Raw genomic sequence first — 21939 nt, 5'->3', positions numbered from 1 at the left:
GGATTCTTGTTTTAGTCTCGGCCCAACTTAAGCCGTCGCACAAGGCCTCACCGGGCCTGCCCGACCCTTTGAAAGATGAGGGAGCGAGGTCGGTCCACCTTATATTCTTAGAATAATATTAAGCAACAAAAAATATTATATGATGTCTTAATAAGAGATAGGAGATCATATTTTATAATCAAAATATATAAAAAAATTATTTTTTAATATCTTATATAATTTTTTGATAATTATTATAATATCATATTGCTTGTTATGACCTTTTATCTCAGCAATATTACTTCTTATTGCACTAATATAAAACAAACTTCATTTCAATATATCATTTGATAGTATGCCCTGCTATTAAAATGGAGGAAGTGATAGTTGTTATTCATATAATTTTATTAAGTAATAAAAAATTATTAATATTTATATAAATTTATATGAAGTGACCACTCATGTGACAGAACACATAATAGAAAGTCATAAAATACTACATGATGTCATATGAAGAAATAGAAAGTCATATTTCTTGATCATCATATCATAAGATGTAAAATAAATATTTTTATATTTTTTTTTGATGCCTCATATAATTTTTCAATAATTGTTATGACATCACGTTGCTTGTTGTGATTTTTTGTATCATTAATATTACTTCTCATTGTACGAACAAAAAAAATCTGTTTCAATCTATCTAATGCATTAACTTCGTTTAACTATCAAAAAAGCTACTGTAACAAAGAAGCTAAAAAAAAAAATTTATAGAAAAAAAAAATAAATTTGATGGATACGATATGTTATCGTGAAGTAATTACAGCACGCAATATGCTGGCAACAATCTCAAACACATACTGCTTGCTATAGAAGAAATCTTGGATGCCTCAATGCTCAAGCAGAAGCAGGATGAAATGAGAAAGTAAGAAGAGAAAAACAACATCCGCAACGGTAAGCATGAGTAAAATAAAAGAAAAAAGATATAAAAAAATATTATTTTTATCGATTTTAAATTTGAAAAACTAAGCCCAGCTGCATTAATCCCTGCAGCGTTGGAAAATAATGCAGCTTCCATCATTAATTGTGACATCGAATTGTCAATTTAATGGCTAAGAAGGGCATTTTCTCCGTACTATGTGGATCAATCCATTGAAGAGCAAACCTCAAATTTTCTCCACCGCCCTCAATGCACAAAGAATTTCTCTTCTGGAGAAGGGACTGAAGTGAAAATATTCTAGACCAACGGATGGCACACCTAAGATGTTTCATGAGCTAGGCCGATGATGCTGATTTGGCAATTTACCATTCAACAAGTGCTTGTGTATTCGTGGGAATTATACCATCCTCTTCTAAGTTATATCATGCTGCACCGAAAACTTTGATTTTATATGTGCATCGAATAGTATTATTCATCCTATAATATTCTGTGACCGTCATCATGCTAGCCAAAATATGTTTTTTTTTTTTTAAATTTTATATAAATATCTAAAATTTATTCAATGCAAAGTCAGTTTAGATGTCCGCACAGGTCTCACAACCCAATTTGCCTGTCTATGACCGACATGAAAGTAGTCCACGTGTAGGACAAGCAGTTGAAGATTTTTCCTTGTTCCCTTTTGAATTTGCAGAAAGTGTCATGCCGCCCTTCCCTTCATCGCTCCTGGGTCCTAAATGGCAGCTGGGAAGGGCGGTGGGCGTCCTTTGGCACCCAGGTACCAATCAATATTCCATTTGCGCTGCATGAATGCAGCTACCGCGTTGAAAGTGAAGTAGATTTCTTTTCAGATTCCCCTTTTGCAAAAATAATTCAGTTTGTATTTCTCATTTGTAGCTTCAAGGTCATTTCCCACCATTTTAGAATTTATCCTATTTTACATATTTTAGATGCTTTTATCCTGCACTTAGCACATATATTCTAGTAGAATGATTAAAATTAACTACTTGACATAATTTGACGAAGTAAGAATATATATTTATGTTTGAATGTAGAAGTTCATCCATAGGATAATGGTAAAATTGTAAAAAAAAGCAAAAAAGCAAAAAAAATCAATACATAAATAGTTCGAATATGCTGATGGAAACGAAAAAGCTATTTTACAAATTTTTTCATTCCTTTTTTTATCCATGGTATTCCATAATAGCGAGACTTCTAAATGTTGAGAATAGTCCCACGTCAAATAGGATGTGAACTTTTAGCTGGTCTGATATACTCACTGGCTTATTCGTTTTGAACTTTAAATTGCTCGATCGGATTGGTATCGACTCTAGCCGCCTCTCCTGCCTATCAATGCCGCCTCTCATATTTCGAATACGTGACGCATGTGAGATGAAACAGGCCCACGATCCCCAGTCAGATCATGCTTGAACAGTTTTAGGTCCAGCATCAGCCTATTTTAAACCAGCAGAGGTATAAATCTTCATGATTGAAATTTACTTGCCTGGAGAAATGTAAATTGTTCTTTATGTTTCCGCTCGCCTCTGAACTTCATGTAATAGTTGTTTCTTGTGCAGCTCTTCTATATGGTTGTTTGTCTTTCTTGGAACTGATTGTAAAGCCTATATTTAATCATAGTTCTTATGCCCTAATATAACTTTTTGTCCCTCTTATCATCAAAATAATAATAATAATAATAATAATAATAATAATAATAATAGGGGTTAGGTCTGATCAGATCAATGGAGACGTAGTGCCCTATCCATCCATGCATATTTTCATTTCCAAAAGATGACCGAACTATACTTACCTCATCATTAGGTACATCTTTCAGGAGATGATTGGATAGCTAATTTTGTTTCGGAGCACTCTGAATTGTTTAGCTGAATATATCTGTATAACTCTTATAACTCCTGTAGTTTTTTTAGAAATATTTTATTTTTTTATTTTTTAATTTTATTTATACTAGATGTATATAAATAGCTCGTGTTATCAAAAAAAGAAAAAGCATCTGTCCTTGCTAAGCATATATGCTTCGTACCAACTTTGTTGCCATTCCTATATTCTAAAGTTGAATTGCTGCCAAAAGAATGCTCCGTCATCTATAGCACCATTCATGATATTAAAAATAGCCATTCTTATCAAAAAAAAAAAAATTATGATTATTGATAAAAAAATAAAAATAATAGGAGATTGATCTAATCAGATCCATTGAACATAGTGTCCTATCCACCTATGTATGCTTTCATTTTCAAAAAATCATCTATTTCTAGATAGACAAATCTGTACTTACCTCGCCATCAAGTATGTCTTTCAAAAAGTGACTGGATAGCAAATTTTGATACGGAGTACTCTGAATTGTTTATTTAGACTAATATCTATATAACTACTAGCTCTTACAGAAATATTTTATTTTTTTAATTTTTTTAAATATATTCATGTTGGATGGGTATAAATGACACATGTTTTCGGAAAAAAAAAAAAAAAAAGCCACCTCCACACCAACCTCCTTATTAGGCTACCGAGCATGTATGCTTCATATCGGCTCAACTATCATTCTTATATATTCTAACATTGAATCAGTGTCGAAGAACGCTATCATTTGCAGCGTAATTAATGATATTAAAAGTAGCTATTTTTATAAAAAAAAAAAAAGGGGTCATGATCGTTGGTAAAAAAAAAAAGAAAAATAAAAATAATAGGGGTTTGGTCCGACCAGTTCCATAGGATATAGTGCCCTATCCATCCGTGCATGCTTTCGCTTCTAAAAAGTCACATGTTTTTTAATAGTCAAATATGCGCTTACCTCACCGTCAGATACTCTTTGAGGAGACGATTGGATGGTGGATTTTATTGTAGAGCATTCTGGATTGTTTAGTTAGACTGATATTTGTATGACTTCCGATTTTTATAAAAATATTTTATTTTTTCAATTTTTTTAAATATATTCATATTAGATGGACATAAATGATCCATCTCATCAAAAAAAAAAAAAAAAACAATCCTATCCTTTTCCACACCAACCGCCTTAGTAGGCTACCAAGCATGTATGTTTCATACCAACTTGGCTATCATTCCTATAATGTTAAATCGAAGGACATTTCGTCGTCTGCAGAACCATTCATGACATTAAAAATAGCTATTTTTATATAAAAATAAAAAAGGTCAGGACCGTCGTTCTTTGGTCAAAGCAAAAATAATGGTACTTACCAGGAGTCATGTGTTAGTTGCGTAGCTTAAACATGTACTAGTCGGTAGTTGCTTAGGTTAAACACATACTAGTTGCGTAGCGTGAACAAGTTGTCAAAGGCTGAATCATTATCAACTCAGTATTGGCCACCTGGTTCGTTCGGGCAATTCCAACAAATCTTTGTTGATGCACGTCAGGTAATAGATCATTCCAGGAGGTATTTCCCACTCTAATCTCTTTTACTTTTTTTCATTTCTTTGTGTTGCATTTCTGCTAATTTAAAAATCGATGATGTCAATGTTTTTTTTCTATTATTAAATTTATTGCAATGACCGATCTCACATGATTCATTCACTGTTTGGAAGGCCCAAATAAAATTGATCTGTCTCAAGTTTACAAAACAGACGTGACATGCTAGCTTTAGGACTTGTTTGGTCCAAAGTATGGTCAACTAAAAAAAAAAATTAATTTAAATATTTTTAGATAAAAAAAAAGACAGAAAGTAGTTTTTTCATTAGAATATTTTTTTTCATATTTTATAAAAAAATCTATATATAACATGAAAAATCACTTTTCAATGAACTGAAAATTATGGTAATGCTTAATTTTTTAAAAATATCCTTAAATCATCGTACTAAAATGGATTAGACTTGATCTCTTCATAAAATGTACTGCCACCTCACATGACTAATACTGTTTCAATTCAAGAAGCTTTGTTGTCAATGATTGTTCCGAAATTAATTATCGATTTCACTTGATTTATGTATTTTGTTTGGAAGGCCTAAATTAAATCGATCACTTCTCAGGTGTACAAAGCAGTCTTGAAATGTTTTAGTAATCTTGGATTGCTATCCCCTCTTCCCGCGGTAGGGAGCCTTTTGACAGCCTTCTTCTCTCTCGTAGTGTTCACTCATATATTCTCTTCCGGAAGGTCCCTGACTTCTCCCTACTCGGCTCTTGCCGTAGGGCAAGGGGTGGGCCTCATCTTTCTCATGATCCACGTGTCTTTGTTGATGCCCTGTTCCTTTTTAGATCCAGGTGCAGACATGATGCCAGATCTAAGGCTGGCCAGCTCTCGGCACATTCAAGATTTTTCTTAATTGGGTCCCCCGGCCATAATTCAGTGAAGAGAACGCCACATTTTGTTTTTAGATGTACCATGGCCTCTTCAAGAAACTGGCAAATAGGACTCTGAGCGCATAGAGAAGTCTATACCAGCATCGGATCCGCCACCGGATCTGCCACCCGAAGCACAGTCCACATGCTAACGTATCTCATTGGATTTTAATATAAAATTGTAACATTGTCGTGACAGCCTTCAAATTAGATAATGAATTAATACCGACTTTAGCCTTTATTTTTCAATAAAATGATAAATCTTAACCATAATTATAAGTCCGAGATTTGAAAAAAATTCCGACAAGAGTAAAAATATTTGGATTTTTAAAATTATGCTTAAAGATTATAAATAAATAAAAATTATTCACACATAAACAAATAAAATAGAAATAAAAATTAAATGATATCAAAAAGTAAAATTATCGTCAGTAATATATAATATATTAATTTTGAATTCGCAAAATATCTTAAATTAAGCATAATATTTTATAAAATATTAAAATCAATTAATATATAACATAATTCTCCTTATTATTTTGAAGAAAATAATTATCAATTTATTTATCTAAATTGCCGATTTTCAGACCGAATCCGGATTGTAGCATTTCGGTTTGGGCAGGTAATAAAAATAACTACGTCTCCTTTCCCTCCAAAGCGATCCAGCAATACAAAGCAAACATCCCCACTATCCCCACGTGTCTTCCAAATATTCGCCTGTCCCGTGTGGGTCCTACAACCTTTCCGTCGTCTCCTCCGTTCATCTAAACTTTAAACCCAAAGCCACATACGCGAACCCAAAAAAAACTCTCCCTCTCTGCGTCTCTCCAGAGCCTCGATTCCATCGGAGCTCGCTTCCCCGTGCGCCATGGCCGAAGCAGCCGGCGATCGCAGGCCGGCTGCCGTGGAGGACGCGAATATTGAGAAACCGTTGCTTCGCTGGAGCCCCTCCAGCAACATGCGGCGGAGGGCCTCCGGCGATCTCTCCCTCGGGCTCTCTTGCCCGTCGCGCCGCCCCTCTTTCAGGCGGGACGTCGGCCACGCAGCTGCCGAGACTTATCGCATTACTCGCCTCGCTCTCACTCTCCTGCAGTACCTCGGGTACTTAGGATTTTACACCATATTTCCAAATAAAGTTATTTCGGTTTTCTTTGGATCCCCATTTCAAGTTCTTTATACTTTTTGTTTGAGATAATGGATCTACTTGTTAGATTATGTTTTTGCATGTTAATTACTGGGGCTTCGTAAAGCTATTTCGGTAGATCTACTCAAACATCCAGCTCGTCGGCCACCAATCCATTTCCGTGGCTCTTCATTCCCACGGGCATGACAGATGCCAAATTCTTAAAAAGGAGAAACGAAAAGATGCTGTTGATCTGTTCTTAGATAAGTATAGTCTGCATAGTTCTTAGAGAGGGGGATAAGAAAAAACTTTTGTTGAGATGGATGATCACAATCGTCTATAGTACTTTTCAAGTGTATTGTGAGAATTATCATGTGCATTAGTATTTAGTATGCACTACGATCTCCTTGGTTATGCACTTGGATTATTGAATTTAACATGCATGCTGCGGGAGACAGAAGAAGCACTTGAAACAAAGCAGATAAAAGTGGAAGAAACTACTTTGCGAGAGTTATATTAGTAGACATTAAAAGTATTCTCTTAAACTAACCCTACGTTGCCTCGTGAGGATGGTTGTGTACAAAATTACTGAAAATAGTATCCTGAATCCCCTCGCCCCACCAAAAAAAGAAATACACCCACCCACAACCCAAGAAAAAAAAGGAAAAAGAAAAAGAGAACACAATCAACAGAGAATATGCCTGTAAAATCCCATGGCAATTCAGACTTGTTTGGCCTATATAATTAAGAAACGAAGTTTTCTGAAATGGAAAAGTTTTCCAATTCTGGGCTCTTGTTAAACTGAAACAATGGAATTTGATCATAAAATCTAGAGCCAATGGATGTTGGTTGATTGCAAGAATGTCCGCCTTTAAATGTGGACACATGAAAGAAGTTATATTTTTTGCAATTTTAATGAATGGATTGGAAGTTATATGAGCCGTTTATCTTGGCCACCAATTGGGCTGGTTTTTGCCTCTTTTTGCTTGATCCAGCTTCTCCATGAAATCTATGGCTAAGATTAAGGTAGCTATTTCAGTAGCATAGTCAATGTAGGGTGAAGAAACTGATTATCCATGCTTATTCTTTTAGGATGCCTTTCTTCCAAATGATTAGAAAAGATACATTTCCTTCGTGATAATTTTGTAATAGAATGTTTCAATCCAAGTCATGAATGGGAGTTTAGAGAAGGGTGCCTTTGGGTATGCTGAATCACAATGTGTTTTTAATTATGCATGCTTCAAATATATTAGTTATCAAAAAGGGTCTACGCTTAGAAGATGAGCGTGGAAGAGATGTCAATCCTAAAGTGGATGTATGGTAAGACCAGGTAAGATAGGGTGAAGAAAGAGTATACTGCAGCAACCATAATTGTTCAAACTATTGGGGACAAAGTGGTGAGTCATTGTCTCATATGCTATGGGAATGTGCAACACAGATCGATGGTCACCTAGGCAAAAATAAGTTCCAAAGTTCATGTTTAGGTTCAAGAAAGATATGGGAAATACAAAAGATATATATGAATGGAAGATGATTAATGAATTGGGATAGCCTGCAATGATAGTAGATGTAGTCCTTAATTTGATAGATTGTTAATAGAGGATGGTGAGGCCATGCCAAAATTGTTTAAAGCTTGATATATGTTCTTTCTTATCTCTTTAGTGATAGTTATTTTTTTTTCTCAAATTTTTTAAAGTACCAATTTCTGGTCATCCTAGCTTATTTTGCTTCTACATATATTACAATAAATGCAAAATGTTATACCTGTAGCTTTACTATGTTTTGTATACTTTTTTTTTAAAATAATTGACTTTGTTCAGGGTAGGTTACCGGTGGATGACAAAATTTCTTGCCCTTGCGTGCTATGCTATCTTGCTCATGCCAGGTTTCCTACAAGGTTTGTGATTTCATTAAAAATGATTTTTTGTAATTTCAGCAAAAATGTTTTCTGAAATCTTCTGGATGCATGTGCAGCTTTTAACTAATCATTATTTGTTTTTCTTAAAGAAAAACTTACAGTTGACTGCTTTACTGTATAGCTTATCAAGGAATTAGCTTTTCTAGATAACTATCTCCTGTTCCTATATTGTTATCTATTTAGCTAACTTTTTTTGTACATTACAGTTGGATATTACTATTTTTTTTCAACCCAGGTCCGTAGAAGTATAGTCTATGGTGAACAGCCCAGAAATCGGTAAGTTGTAAGTTTGAAATCTGAATGCTATATCCTTTGTGCATTCATGCTCTAAGATTTAGTTGCACAAGCATATATTTCCTATAATTTGCCTATTATAATTTGCCTATGAGTCAGAGTAGACAGTAATTTTCTTTTTTTAGGTTGGATCTATATCTGCCAAAAGATAGCAATGAACCAAAGCCAGTTGTGGCATTTGTAACTGGTGGGGCCTGGATTATTGGGTGAGTGGAGTTATTTCTTGTATCAAATAGTATATTCTAGGAAATTTTGTGACAAATCACTTTGTGTCTTTTCCTTGTTCAATTAGTTGAGAGTAATGAGATTTTTTTTTTTTGGGTTCAGTTACAAAGCATGGGGTGCTCTTCTAGGGAGGCGGTTGGCAGAAAGAGATATTATAGTTGCATGCATTGATTACAGGTATTGATGTTGCACGCATACGTCCATACATATGTGACTGAGACATGGGGACATGATTTTTATTGCTTCATTGTATCTTATGGCTGATGTATTTTTGCAGAAACTTTCCTCAAGGGACCATAAGTGATATGATAACAGATGCTTCCGAAGGAATCTCATTTATATGCAATAACATTGCCAGCTATGGAGGTGACCCTCACCGGTATGGATCTTTAGTTTAACCCTAGCTCAGCCTAGCTTTGGATCCTAAAGTGATAGGAAAAACTGAATCTAAGGAATCAAGGATCTGGATCTTAATTCAAATTAATTCAGGTTAAAAGTCATGTTTAACTTCTTGAGACAGTTACTATCCAGATTTGACATCAAAAAGAAAACAACTGAGTGAAAATATATGTTGAATGTTTTGATAAGGAAATTGACTTTTTAAACCAATCTTCTCATTGGATTATCTAAGTTTGGTTACTCCATGGAAGACTCATCCCTTCCTTGTAGTAAAGGAGAAGCTCTGATATATTTAATAGAGTACATGCCTTTAGGGATGCTTGAGAGAATAAAAGCATGGGATATGCATGTATGTAGGAGGCGGAAAGTGCACACCAGTTGAAGACATAAGCTTATGGAAGCATGGTATGATCATCCTTTCTGTGTTATTTGAATGTGTGTGTGTGAGAGAGAGAGAGAGAGAGAGAGAGAGAGAGGTTTTTCTGGTTGGAGCTGTGAAGACCATTTATATTTTGAATAAGTTGAGCTAGGGGCTTACCCAACCAAGCATCTTCTAAAATGGTTAGGCCATCTCTCAATCAGCTGAGCCTGGTGATGGACTGATTTGGCCTGTGGCTTAAATGATCCTCTGGCATACATCCTAGGTCATTATCTGGTGGAACAGCTAATTTGATTGGCCCTGGTTTCATTCTTAAGGTGCAGAAATCAACTGCTTTTGCAAATTTGTGTTATTTTTCCCCAAAAGCACAGTAGTTAAAAAGATGTGTAATCCAAATGAATCTATGTTTGGATACACCAGAGTGAAAACCAAGTTTCAAGTAGCTAACCCATATCTAATGTGAGTGATTAGGTTGATTGATGAGCATAAACTGCATAAGCTAATGGGTTTAATGTCGATAGTTATTTCGCATAAACTTTTTTAAAAAGCAAACCTAATGATTTAGTTCTATTGGTGGGCATCTGGAGAGAACCTTCAGGTATTCTAGAATGCAACTTGCTCAAGGAGTATCGCTTTTTTGCATTCTTGAGTTAGCCAATTTCCACCACACTTGCATATTCTTGACTTTCCATAACTAATTGTGTAGGGTGTATTTGATGGGACAATCAGCTGGTGCACATATCGCTGCTTGCACCCTCTTGGAGCAAGCAATTAAAGAAGCTGCAGGAGAGAGCATAACTTGGAGTGTCTCACAGATAAAAGCATACGTTGGTTTATCAGGCGGGTAAGTTTTCAAAATTTAGTGCTTTATGTCTTTATCTGATGACACTTTTGCAATATCGTCGAGCAAGTCTGATTTCCTGCAGGAATCACCTCCTTGCGAATGTATATAAATACAAACATGAAATAGCATTTGTGTTGCATTCCATCGAAGTTGTCTATTTACCTTGTCTGAATTTCAAATTCTAAGATATAAGTGCAGAGATAAATATGGTTTTGATGATTGCCATATTTACTTCTGAGGCCTGGTTCTGCAACCAACATGTACAAAATGGCAATAGGTAGTATTGGAGCATGACATCCTAGTCCGTGCAACACATTATTAGGAGATACATGTCAGCGGCCAATTCATTAGCCAAGCTGCCTCAAAGGTCCAAATGAAAGCTAACATTGCTAATTCATTAGCCAGATTGCTAACCATCTTCAGAAATTGATGTAACTTGAGTACTTGTAGCTTATCATGTCATCACCCAAATAAATGCAAATAAATCGTGTTAATGGTCTTATTACCCCTGAACTGTTAAAAGTATGTTTAAATTGTTTCTGTTGCCATTTTACACGGATTATATGTTGGGAGTTTGTATGGACTAAAAACTTAGTGGATTGTTTAGGTTGGTTGGGTATAAGTCTTTCATTTGGACATATTGAATGTATGCCCTAATAAGGTAATTCAATTCATTATATTTGTTAATCAAATTTCATTCTATAAAAGTCACCAAACTGCCTTTGGGCTATTTATCTTGAAACTTCAGGGACCCATCTGGGAAACTTGGTCATCATTAATTTCATCTTTTAATTTGGTTGAAACTGTTGTTACATAAGAATGTCATGTCCTTCTTTCTGCTGAATAATTGCTAAATTTTTTTCGTGATCATCAGCTGATGACAAATGTGATATGTAATCAAGAAATTTCTGAGGTTTTCAGCAAGATCTTTGGACATAATTCATTGCTGATTTCTGATCACAAGCAGATGTCAAACATCAGAGCTCCCGGGGTTCTTTGGCTGGACATTTTTGGGAGTTCTTTTCCTTTACCTCCCTAACTTTACAGTTTGTCCTTCACTGCAAAGCTTGCATAGGCCTCTTTGCTCCTTGGTAATCTTCAAAGTATTTAAGGCCTCCCACAAGCATAATATTATCTCTCTCCTCCATTTGCCATTTTCGTTCCTAATCTAGAAAGGAATTGAGTTTTCCTTACCTTTCTGCTCAGACAACACTTTTGAGCTCTAGTGCTCTATCTCTTCTTTCCCTATCATCATTTTGAGGATTTTGAGGTATTTCCTCTACCTATATAGTTCTTGTTCATGTGTACTCTTTATAGACAATAATCATAATCCTTGCTAAACCATTATTGGATCCTTTTTTCTTCTTTATCAACATTTTTTCATGCATTTAGCCCTTTATTTGCTTTACAGCTTTTTTTTTTGCTGGTTTTCGCTTTGCTATGTGGGAGATCCACATATCCAGTCCTTATTTCTCCAGCTAGTGAAACACATTATAGGTGTTAAATCATAAACACAGACATCTTACGTAGGGCCTTTTTCATAACGAAGACCTATCTCTGGGGCCAATGACCATAATTAAAATTCATGGATTACTCCTTGGACATTTCACTATTAGCAGATCATTTTCTCCATTCTGCATCAACTCAGATGCCTCTTCTGCACTTATTTCTTTGTTGATCAGCTGTAATAAATATTATTTTCATGGAACCTTCTCTCTTATTCTATTCTACGGGTCATTATCATAGATTGCCTTCATTTCATGAAAATTATCAACAAGAACCACATTATGGTGTTGGTCATCTTGCATATCTTCAAAAAGGCCTCGAACCGCCTCCCTGCAAAGTGGTCCATCGTCACTCTGAAACTAGCCATATAATTCGTTCGGGTGGACTCGACCTTCCCACTATCAGGTGAGCAAAGAAGGGGATCCATAAATTGTGAGTGCAGTATAGGACCTTTCAGCCTAGATTTTGAGATGTGCACCTTGTTATTTTCACATGCTAAGATTATTAAGAAAGTTCCTTTTTTCTCTTGAATAATCTTACATTTACTTTGAGTAACTTCAAAAATCTGATATTTGACTCTGATTATATTGGAGTAGCTCTGATGGACTTGATTCTGAAAATCATTCTTCCTTTCCAAGGGTTGGAGGGAACAGGTCTGCCTTATGGAGCAATAAGACTTGTGCTGGACTCTAGGCAGCCCAGGAATACAAAGTTCATTTATCAAGTTCTCCTTTTCCAGCATGTCCAAAGATGCTACTGCTAGGATAGTGCTTATTGTCACCTCCTTTTCCAGCACACATGAATTCATCTCACTCTGTGTAGTTGCTTTTTCCTGTAGGAATTGAGGTCTACGTTGCTTTAGAAAAACATCAGTAGTATCATATTTATGTAGGAATTGAGGTTTATGTTGCTTTAGAAAACCATCAGTAGTATCATGATAGTGTTATAGTACTTCTTGGTGTATAATGCACTTGAAAATGTTTCGAGTAAACATTTCTTCACAACTGTTAACTTTTTTCCCATCTATATATGATTATTTTTATAATTTGTCTAGAACGCCAGTTGCAAAATTTACCCTGTAATTAGTTTTATTATGTGCAATGGCATGATTCTTGGAATCTTTGGTGAAGGGGATGCTTTATAATTTTGTTTAGTGATTGAAGTTTGATAAATCGAAATATGATAAGTTTGAAGCAGTGCAAATATTTGACGAACAATAATTTGATGTCTTTACATCAGCATATGTTTAGCATCCATTTCATTAACTTGGGTCTCTAATATAAGCTGGAATATTCTTCCTGTGACTCTTCCTTCATCTGATATCCTAGAATACCGCCCAAGCAGAAAGAGCTAGATTTTTTGCTATTTTATTGCTTGACGGTTTTTGCATATACTTTATTTTATTTTATTTTTAGTTTGAGCATACATTATCCAACCCAATCAGCATTCTTGAGGCTCAATTTAGTAGTTCTATTAACAGATACAACATGCTGAACCTGGTTGATCACTTCCACGAACGTGGTCTGTATCGCAGCATCTTTCTCAGGTGCATATTCCACTGTCTCGTTAAGTTTCTGATGATGCATTCTTTTAGGGTTCCATTTCTCTTATAAGATTGAACTAAAGAAAAGTTGTATCAAATTTTATATCAGCATAATGGAGGGGGAGGAAAACTTAAGGCGCTATTCTCCAGAAGTTGTTGTACGGGGCTCAAGTTTTAGACAAGCAATTCCTCTACTTCCTTATATCATTCTGTTTCATGGAACAGCCGACTATTCTATACCATCTTCTGCCAGGTTGGTCTCATGAGAAATATCAGGATGTTGGAGTAAGCACTGTCTTAAATGAACCAGGGATACAAAATTGTCTTGACTGAAAGAGGTGCCCTTAAAAAAAAGTCCTTTTTCAAAATCATTATAATATATCTGACAATCACTGAACATGAGTCTTAGTGTACAAGTATGGAGGAAAAAAATTATTGTCTATTAATCATTTTCATTTTTAAATTCAGGTTATGAAGTTTATATTTTATTTATTCTAGGGTTTTGGCTATTGATGCGGAGGGGAGTGTTGGTCACTTGCAGACGTGACTTGTACCTCACACAGCATTGCAGATGCATTTGCCAAACTTTGCAGAAGCAAAAATATTAAAAAGTTTAAAAATTTAGAAAACTTTGTAATGTTTAAAAAAGGAATGACTTAATGTGTGCTTTGGTGACCTTGTGCCAATCGTGGTAGTTTGGTACTTGCCTGGCATGAGCAGGCACTTAAATCTTTCATTTTTATTCTATCCCCGTATTCTGATGGTAGATCATGGGCCTCACTGAAGCCATTTCTCTACAACTTGTTTCAATTTTTGACTCTATAAATCCTTGTTCATTATTTATATCTATTAATGGCTACAGCTGCTGACGCTAGTGGCCAAGCATTGAAATGCTACTACATGGCAACCATGCCTTGCCTTATCAGGCTAGTGCCAGCATTGGCATGCATGTCTGCTGCAAGTAATGATTTTTGTTGGTTTGCATCGATCTGTCTCAGTTTGGCATGGGTTTCTATGTGTTCTTCTTCTTCTTCTTCTTCTTCTTCTTCTTCCCACTGACACTAGCAGTTCTATGTTTTTGCTGTTTAGCACTTTTTCCTTTCCCTTTCTCTTTGTGTTTATTTCTTTTTTTCTTTCTTCTTCTTTAAGTTTCCATATCTTCTTCTCGCAATAAAATTTCTGTTGCTATCTTGCGATTTTTTTTTTTTTTGTATATATTATTGCTTTGATCAGTTTAGTATGAGCTGTTTTCTTGTTGATTTAACCCTTTGAGCAAACCACATCAGAACATACTCATTTCATTTTCTGTATATCAAGGCATTTAGTGACATTACAAATTGTGGAAACTGACCAATGAGCTTCCCCAACAAAACCAAGCTTTTTCAATTCTTTCCAATGTCACTAACATCATATGATATTTATTGATTGATCAAGGCTTTTTCAGGGCTGCTTTGACCGAAGCGTTTTCTAATGTGCATACTGTACTGCACAATTAACAAAATCTCTAATGCTTAACAATAACATTTTATCTTGAGGCACCTCTGAGAAAGATGAACGTGTATAAGTAGTTAATGATGATGAATATGGCAAAGCTTTTATCAGTTATGTTATTAACAACAGATGATGCAGCCACTTGCCCAATTTTCCCTTGTCTGTTTCTTCTCTTCCTCCTCTTCTAAATTTTGATTGCCCTTCGTTTCTCTCTTCGTTATTAACTTATTATTATTTATTGGGAATCTTATATCTGTTTCTTCTTCTTCCTCTTTGATTGTCCTTTGTTTCTCTCCTCATTGTTGTTGGGAATCTTGTTCATTACATTGTATTTGTATATAATTCATGCATGTAGCTTTCCCTCCCAAGCCAAAGTCTAGTTGTTGGCAGTCACTGGTTACTCACTTGATTCTGTATGCAGCAAAGATTTTGTGGATGCCCTTCAGACGGTTGGTGCTAAAGCTAAACTAGTCTTATATGAAGGAAAAACACACACTGATTTGTTTATACAGGTAATTTTTTTCACAAGAGCCATTGTATTGTTCTATGACTATGAGATTGTAGCTTCACTTCTTTATACTTTTGCTCTGGTTGACGATTCATCTGAACTGCATTTACGCTCATAATTATCTTCTTTCTTCTCTCTATTCTCAGAATCATTATGTGCAAGATGCATTACATGCATTCTTAATGGCAGATGAGTTCAGACTTGGCAATCTGCATTTTAGAATACTGTTGACTGTTTGGTCCTTTTCTCTGATGGAGTCATTGAACTTTGTAACCTCATGGACTTTGCATATATTTGAACTGCAAATTTTTATTAAAATTTATATAGATGCTGAACTGATTTGTTTTCATTTTTGTCCTTATGATCTAAATGACTCTCTTAAACTCTCTGAGACATGGTCTGTGATGTGTGCATCATCTGGCTGTTAATCACCCAATTTTTCACATAAGCTTCTTGGGGACTATTAAGAATCTCCTTTGTAATAACAAGTTCTTGTGTTGAGGTACACTAACATGAGACTCGGCACTGGAAAAAGTATACAACACTCTCTGACATGAGACTCAGCACTGGAAAAAGATATACATTACTCTCAAATATTCAGGGAAGCAATAAATCTTTAAATTTTCTTTAGCAAAAACACCAATCATACAAGAAATTCAAATATACAAGCTTCAAAAAATGTAGGAAAGAGGCTTCTTGTAGAACCCATGCCATGAGCTTGCACAGGTATGGAAGAGTCCCTGAGGAGGATTTACAATGATGATGATGTTGGCGGCAGTGGTGATGGTGATGGTGAAATATTTGGAGTGTTTGAAGCAGTTCCATGTGCAAGTATAGGTGATAATGTTATTGTGCAAGATAACAGTGCCATGAGAAAGAAATGGGGTGGCTGGGCTGGAAACGTTAAAGTTATTATCCAGATAAGTATTTTCAGATTTGGCAAGAAGTTGAATGGAGAGCTGTTGTCATCATCATTATTATCCAAGCATCTCACATCAGAAATTTATTGGCTCTTACCAAGTTGATAAGACTGCATGGAAGGATTGAACATACATCTATTACTACTTGACAGCTGACATCAGCCTCTAAATCAATGCCCACTTTGTAATCAAGGCAAATTTACACAACAGGACTTATAGGAGCCTGCCATGAAACCAAAAAGGCTAATTTTGGGGTCCACAAAGACCTATTATTTATTCTTTTAATTAAAGCTTCATGTATTTGGGGAGCAACCCTTTAACATTTGACTCGTAGAAAACCTAAGCCAAGAGGGAAGATAACAAGGTTTGGTATGGGGAACTGCTTTCATCTCTTAGCTCTGTATTAGAAGCCAGAGTCTCAAATTGAAATAGAGCCTCATGTTTACTTTTGACTCACACAAGTATAAGCTCCATCAAGACAAAAGTGCTACTCTATACGAAGTGAGATATGACCCTTACTACGCCTAAATAAAGGTAGACTAGTAGTAGGATGGATGACTTTGTTTCAGGTAAATCAGTACAATGGCACTTGGGAAGAATATCCTCTTTTCTTGCCATTTTGCAATATTTACCAAGGTACTAATTGCTCAAAATCTGCATTGATGAGGCCCTTCATACATGTTTTTTGGACATTACCAGCTAGTTGGATGAATTTGGAACAGGGAAGGGGTGAAATATTAAGTTGGAAGCATTAAAGATACTAGTTTAGGTGGGTTGAAGTATGATATGGTTAGAAATGATTGACTGCATATTTTCTTATCATATGTTCCTTTCTACTATGCTAGTATTATTGATTATGTAAGTGTACAAGGGATTTCCAAAAATAGGAAATCAATGCAAAAGAAATTGAAAGACACCTCTGGTGTGCTTTGCCATTGTAGAATATTGATTTGAGCTGTTAGAGTAAGATTTGATGTGTCTACAATGTTGAGTTATGGAGAGCATAGGATGTGAAGATACTAGAGATTTGTATATTGGCTAGGGAGGACAAAGAGAACCTTCTACATAGAATTATGTTTTTGAGGTAACATGTCTGTATTTGCAAATCATCCTTATAGGGGACAAAGTGTGGAAAAATGTTTTGTGGTGGTTGGGGCATGCGTAACACAGCTCCAAACTACTAAGAACAAGACAACTTATTAGCTAAAAGGAAATTCAGAAGTTGCACATCTCAGTGCACAAAGAAACCATTAAGGGATGAAGTAAGAAAAATGGTTTGAGATGGTGTGGACATGTGAAACATTGGCCAAAGACAACTCCAATGAGGAGCAGATCTATAATTTGGGTTGGCTAGAATAGAGAAAAGAAAGTTTAAAACTTGTAAGGAAATAGCAAGAAATGACTCATGCTTACTTTCCACTTTGATGGACTTGATCTTAAGATGGATCAAATGATTAAGTACAACCTGGTAAATCCAACCTGTCTAATTAGAAAATCTCTTCCATTTTTGTTATTTTAGTTATTGCCTAGTGCTCACTGATGCTGTTGTATAGGTCACTGTTAGAACTTTTTGGTACCCTTCATATGTCAATGCTTTCCTTTTTACTTCTGGCAAAACAGATGAAGCATGACCAATCACTAAATAATATTTATGCTTTCTCAAACTTGTTGTCTAGGGATTTGTCTAACAAAAAAATTCATTGACGAGCACTTGTAGGATCCTCTTAGAGGTGGTAGAGATCAGCTGCTTGAAGATTTGGTAGCAGTTATTCATGCCAGTGATGCAAGTGCACTTGCCAAAGATGCTGTAGCACCTCGAGCAGGGCAACTTGTTTTTGAGTGGCAACTGAAGATGGCTCGCCAGATAAGTCCCTTTTGAGCGCTCAGGAGTGATTTCCAGGTGAGATGGCCCTTCAGCCATTATATCTATATATATCATTCCTGCTACCGCCATTGCTGCTGTTTTTTTTTTTTTTTTTTGGTTAATTTTTCTATTGTTTGTGCAATCCTTGTGACAAAGAATATGTGCACACATGCATTGGTGGATTTACCAACTCACATATTTAATGGTGAATTTTAATATATTATGGATGTATTTAATACGAGAAATATTACTGTCCTTATTTTTTCTCTCTCTTAAATTGTTAGGTTGTTGGCTAATTAAGATACTTTTCTTTTGTTTCATATTATTTCAATTTCACTGGAGCCACAAAAAGAGAAAACTTTCAGTTATTAACTAAATATTCAATCTTTAATCAAGGAGATAATCCATCATCCATTCAACATCATAATCCTATGAGACTTGTCGAATTAAAACGGGTTTCTCCAAGTTGAGAAGACTCCTTGGAAGGAATTGATGTTGAGTTCCCAGCAAGGGAACTTTAGGCACACTCAGAAAGTGAAAAACTTTTGACATATTGGTTTAATATGACTGGTGCCTTTGTCGCAGTCTGTCAGCTGGTTTAACCTCTTAGTGACTAAGATTTTGTAATTAAATGAGTTTCTTGTCATTTATATATATTTTACTTTTAATGGGAATCTTGGTTTGCTTGAAGGATGAGGCCCCCCATTTCCTTAACCTGTTTCATGTTTGTAGCAAGGATTTAAAGCTTGTGGAATGGGGTGGCCTGATGTTTTTGTAGAAGAGGACTGCCCAATCCCAGCACTCAGGATGGTGATGTCCCATTCCACCCAGTCCGTGCCCCATTGGAATCCCGCTCCAACATGCCCTGCCCCTCTCTCGGGTCAGTTGGGTGCTTTGCCGTCCCACCAGTACTAAATTCTTGGTTTATAGGATTCTTATGAGTGTTGAACCTCACACTAGACACAACATAGCATGGCATGCTCTGTGCCATATGTTCATTTGGCTTCCCAACCAGCCGTAGTCTTTTACATTTTTGGTTCTATCTATATTTACTTGATTCCTACCTCTTCAAAGATAGCCAACTTTCGCAATCCAAAACTCAGTTAATCAACTGTTTAAGCTAATGAATATTAACTATGTTAAATGATAATATTTTCAAAAATTTTAGATGGTTTATTAACAAGAAATCATTCATCTAATGTGCAAAGACACAAAATTTCACAAATTCTTTGTTCTTATCATGGAATTTTCTTCGTCTTCTTCCTGAAGCTTTATTATCATTTTGCCTTACTGTTGGGGAAGTTCTAAAAGCTTGAGGTACTCTATCTACAACCTTGAGGAGCTGGGTGATTGTGTCTTTGGAATACAATGTTGCATGTTGCTGCACAAAACTTTAAGGCTAGTGTCTGTTCTGTTAGGTACTTCATGTCCACTTAACATAGTCCAGCTCTGTTATATAAGCTTTTATGGTGCGCAACCAGTTAAGTGCTAGCATCTTTCTGTCAAAATAGCTATGACATAAAGCACTTGATGACAAACTTTACAGGTATAAGAAAATTTGAGCCTCCAAATTTAGGATTTCTTTTTTGCATGAACAATATATATTTGATAGCCAAATCATGGCTTACACAGATCAAGGATTTTCATAATATACCTTGTGGAGTATCGTGTGCTTCTACAAGTGGGTGGAGGTACTAAATTTTCATAATGTCCGATTTTATTGCCTCCACATGGGTCTGCTCCCCTTGTGTGTGTGTGTGTGTCTGTGTTTTTGTTTTTTTGTTTTCTTAAAATAAATATTGGAATGGCTGTTTGTTTGTCTTACTTGCATTATCTATAGAAAAGGTTTATCTTCCATTTCATTGTGGACTGGAGCGTATGCATATTGAGACAGCATTAACCCTTAGACTATCTCTGGATATGAGTATTTGCTATGTGATTTGTGCATAAGACAATTTGGACATATTATTGTTTTGCTCTTAAATGGGAGAATGTAAACTGGACATCTAATCTTTCTGTCTGTCATAATGTGCATCATAGTGCAAGCATTAAGAAAACCTCTAAAATCCTCTTCCCAAAGTCACTCGACTACTGATTTCTTTTGAAAGCTAAAACATTTAATTGATTGATTTTAGGAGTAGGATGTTACTGCTATTCTTTATTTATATCATTAGGGATACATTGCACATATATCACCAAATATACATATCACACCAATTGAACAACAAAGTAGTCCTGTTCTTAAATGAATGGCTAAGGTTTTCTGATGAGCAGAGGTCTTAATATGACAAACGCATATTAGTTTTCTCCAGGAAAATTTAGGTTATGTGCAACTTTTTTGCACATCATTCTACCTGTGCATAGCTTAATGTTTACCTTGATCATTGGTCTGTGATATACAATATAGTTGTATGGGTAGAGATATTGATGAAGAGTGAAAATTATTTCTTTCCTTTTTACCTGTCTTCTGGTTATATAAGAAAGGCATTTGTTTGTGAACTTACGATGAGCATGATAATATAGCCACTCATTTTATTTTCAAATATTTTGAGCAGAAAATTTAAAAAGTAGCCGGTGTCGAAACTACTAACACTGTTGTTGATGTGACAAGACTAAACAAGCCGTTTGTAATTTGCAATACACAATGACGACATTGGACACTGACTATGAATGCTCCATATTTGTTTTTCTAGGTTATGATGTCAGAGAGGTTGTCTGTCGAGCAGGTTTAACTTGTCCATGGGATCAAGTGAAGCTGCAGCATTGCCACTATGCCGGGAAGAAACTGCACAGGAACCTGAACTAAAACGCAATCATCTCTCAACACCCAAATGACACTTAAAATGCTGAGTGAAGTGATGCATCCACACGAAAGTAGAAGATCAGCATTTGAATTAAATAGTAATTATTTTCCTACCATGTTGGGCCAGCATGAATGATAGTAATGACGAAACATGAGGATATTTAATTTAACTATTGCAGGCATTTTCTTCTGCAATATTTTATGTAGAAAAAAGCTCTTATAAAAACCATTTGTCACGGATGTAGGTGGATTGAAATCAACGTTGGTGCTCTATACATATTAATTTCTAGATGATATTGTGTATGCTTGTGTGTCTATTTCAGCATGTTTGCTTTGCAACGAATCGGTGTTTCTGCTTCAGTTTCTCTCGCTGTTTTCTGAGCTTGTTCCTGTTCTGAAAAAGCTATCGCTTAACAAGTACTTCATTTCACTAGGCCAGCCAAACATACAAACATCACTATAATAGCAAGAAAACCAAAAACGTGAAAAGGAAAAGATACGGGAAAAGAAAAACAGGTCTCGGTATATTTCGAGTCGATATGGGATGTCTGTTCCAACTTTCTGGTTGCGGCCATTAATTCTTCGCTGCTGGCTTGCGACATTTAGCCTGCTTGAGCATCAAATCAGCATGATTATAACTCCAATTTAGAACGTGTTCCTACGTCCACCCATCTGCCCCAATCTAATTCTAATATTTATTTTAAATATAACGTTAAACAATAGTTCCTTTAAAATTTCGATGAAAAAGAGGAAAATTTACATATGTCATGAGGTTGCCTTCTCTAAATGGGCTTCACCAATCGTAGGAGTTTGTTTCTTTCATACCTTACTGTGGGATCCAGTCCTGTCTACCTTCTTGGGCTCTTTGGGCTTTTACTCGGCCTTCTTAGGGGGCCTGCTTCT

General features: G+C 35.7%; 1 protein-coding gene across 3 annotated transcripts; it reads left to right on the top strand.

Moving 5' to 3' along the window:
• The first annotated feature begins 6008 nt into the window (after positions 1-6008).
• Positions 6009-21327, top strand: LOC105047777 (probable isoprenylcysteine alpha-carbonyl methylesterase ICMEL2). Of its 3 annotated transcripts, XM_010926853.4 has the most exons (12): positions 6009-6320; positions 8163-8239; positions 8467-8536; positions 8680-8760; positions 8882-8956; positions 9057-9158; positions 10264-10401; positions 13388-13453; positions 13560-13703; positions 15363-15453; positions 18087-18269; positions 20927-21327. In XM_010926853.4, exons 1-11 carry the CDS (start codon positions 6088-6090, stop codon positions 18246-18248), a joined length of 1239 nt encoding a protein of 412 aa, XP_010925155.1. In that variant the 5' UTR covers positions 6009-6087; the 3' UTR covers positions 18249-18269; positions 20927-21327. The 3 variants fall into 3 exon arrangements, with proteins under 3 accessions (XP_010925155.1, XP_029121510.1, XP_010925174.1); XM_029265677.2 differs by lacking the exons at positions 13388-13453; positions 13560-13703; XM_010926872.4 differs by lacking the exons at positions 15363-15453; positions 18087-18269; positions 20927-21327 and adding an exon at positions 13949-15356.
• Positions 21328-21939: the final 612 nt, after the last annotated feature.

Source organism: Elaeis guineensis, chromosome 2 (assembly GCF_000442705.2).
Source record: "Elaeis guineensis isolate ETL-2024a chromosome 2, EG11, whole genome shotgun sequence".
In the NCBI taxonomy this organism is placed as follows: Eukaryota; Viridiplantae; Streptophyta; class Magnoliopsida; order Arecales; family Arecaceae; genus Elaeis; species Elaeis guineensis.
This window is presented reverse-complemented; position numbering and strand designations above follow the sequence as displayed.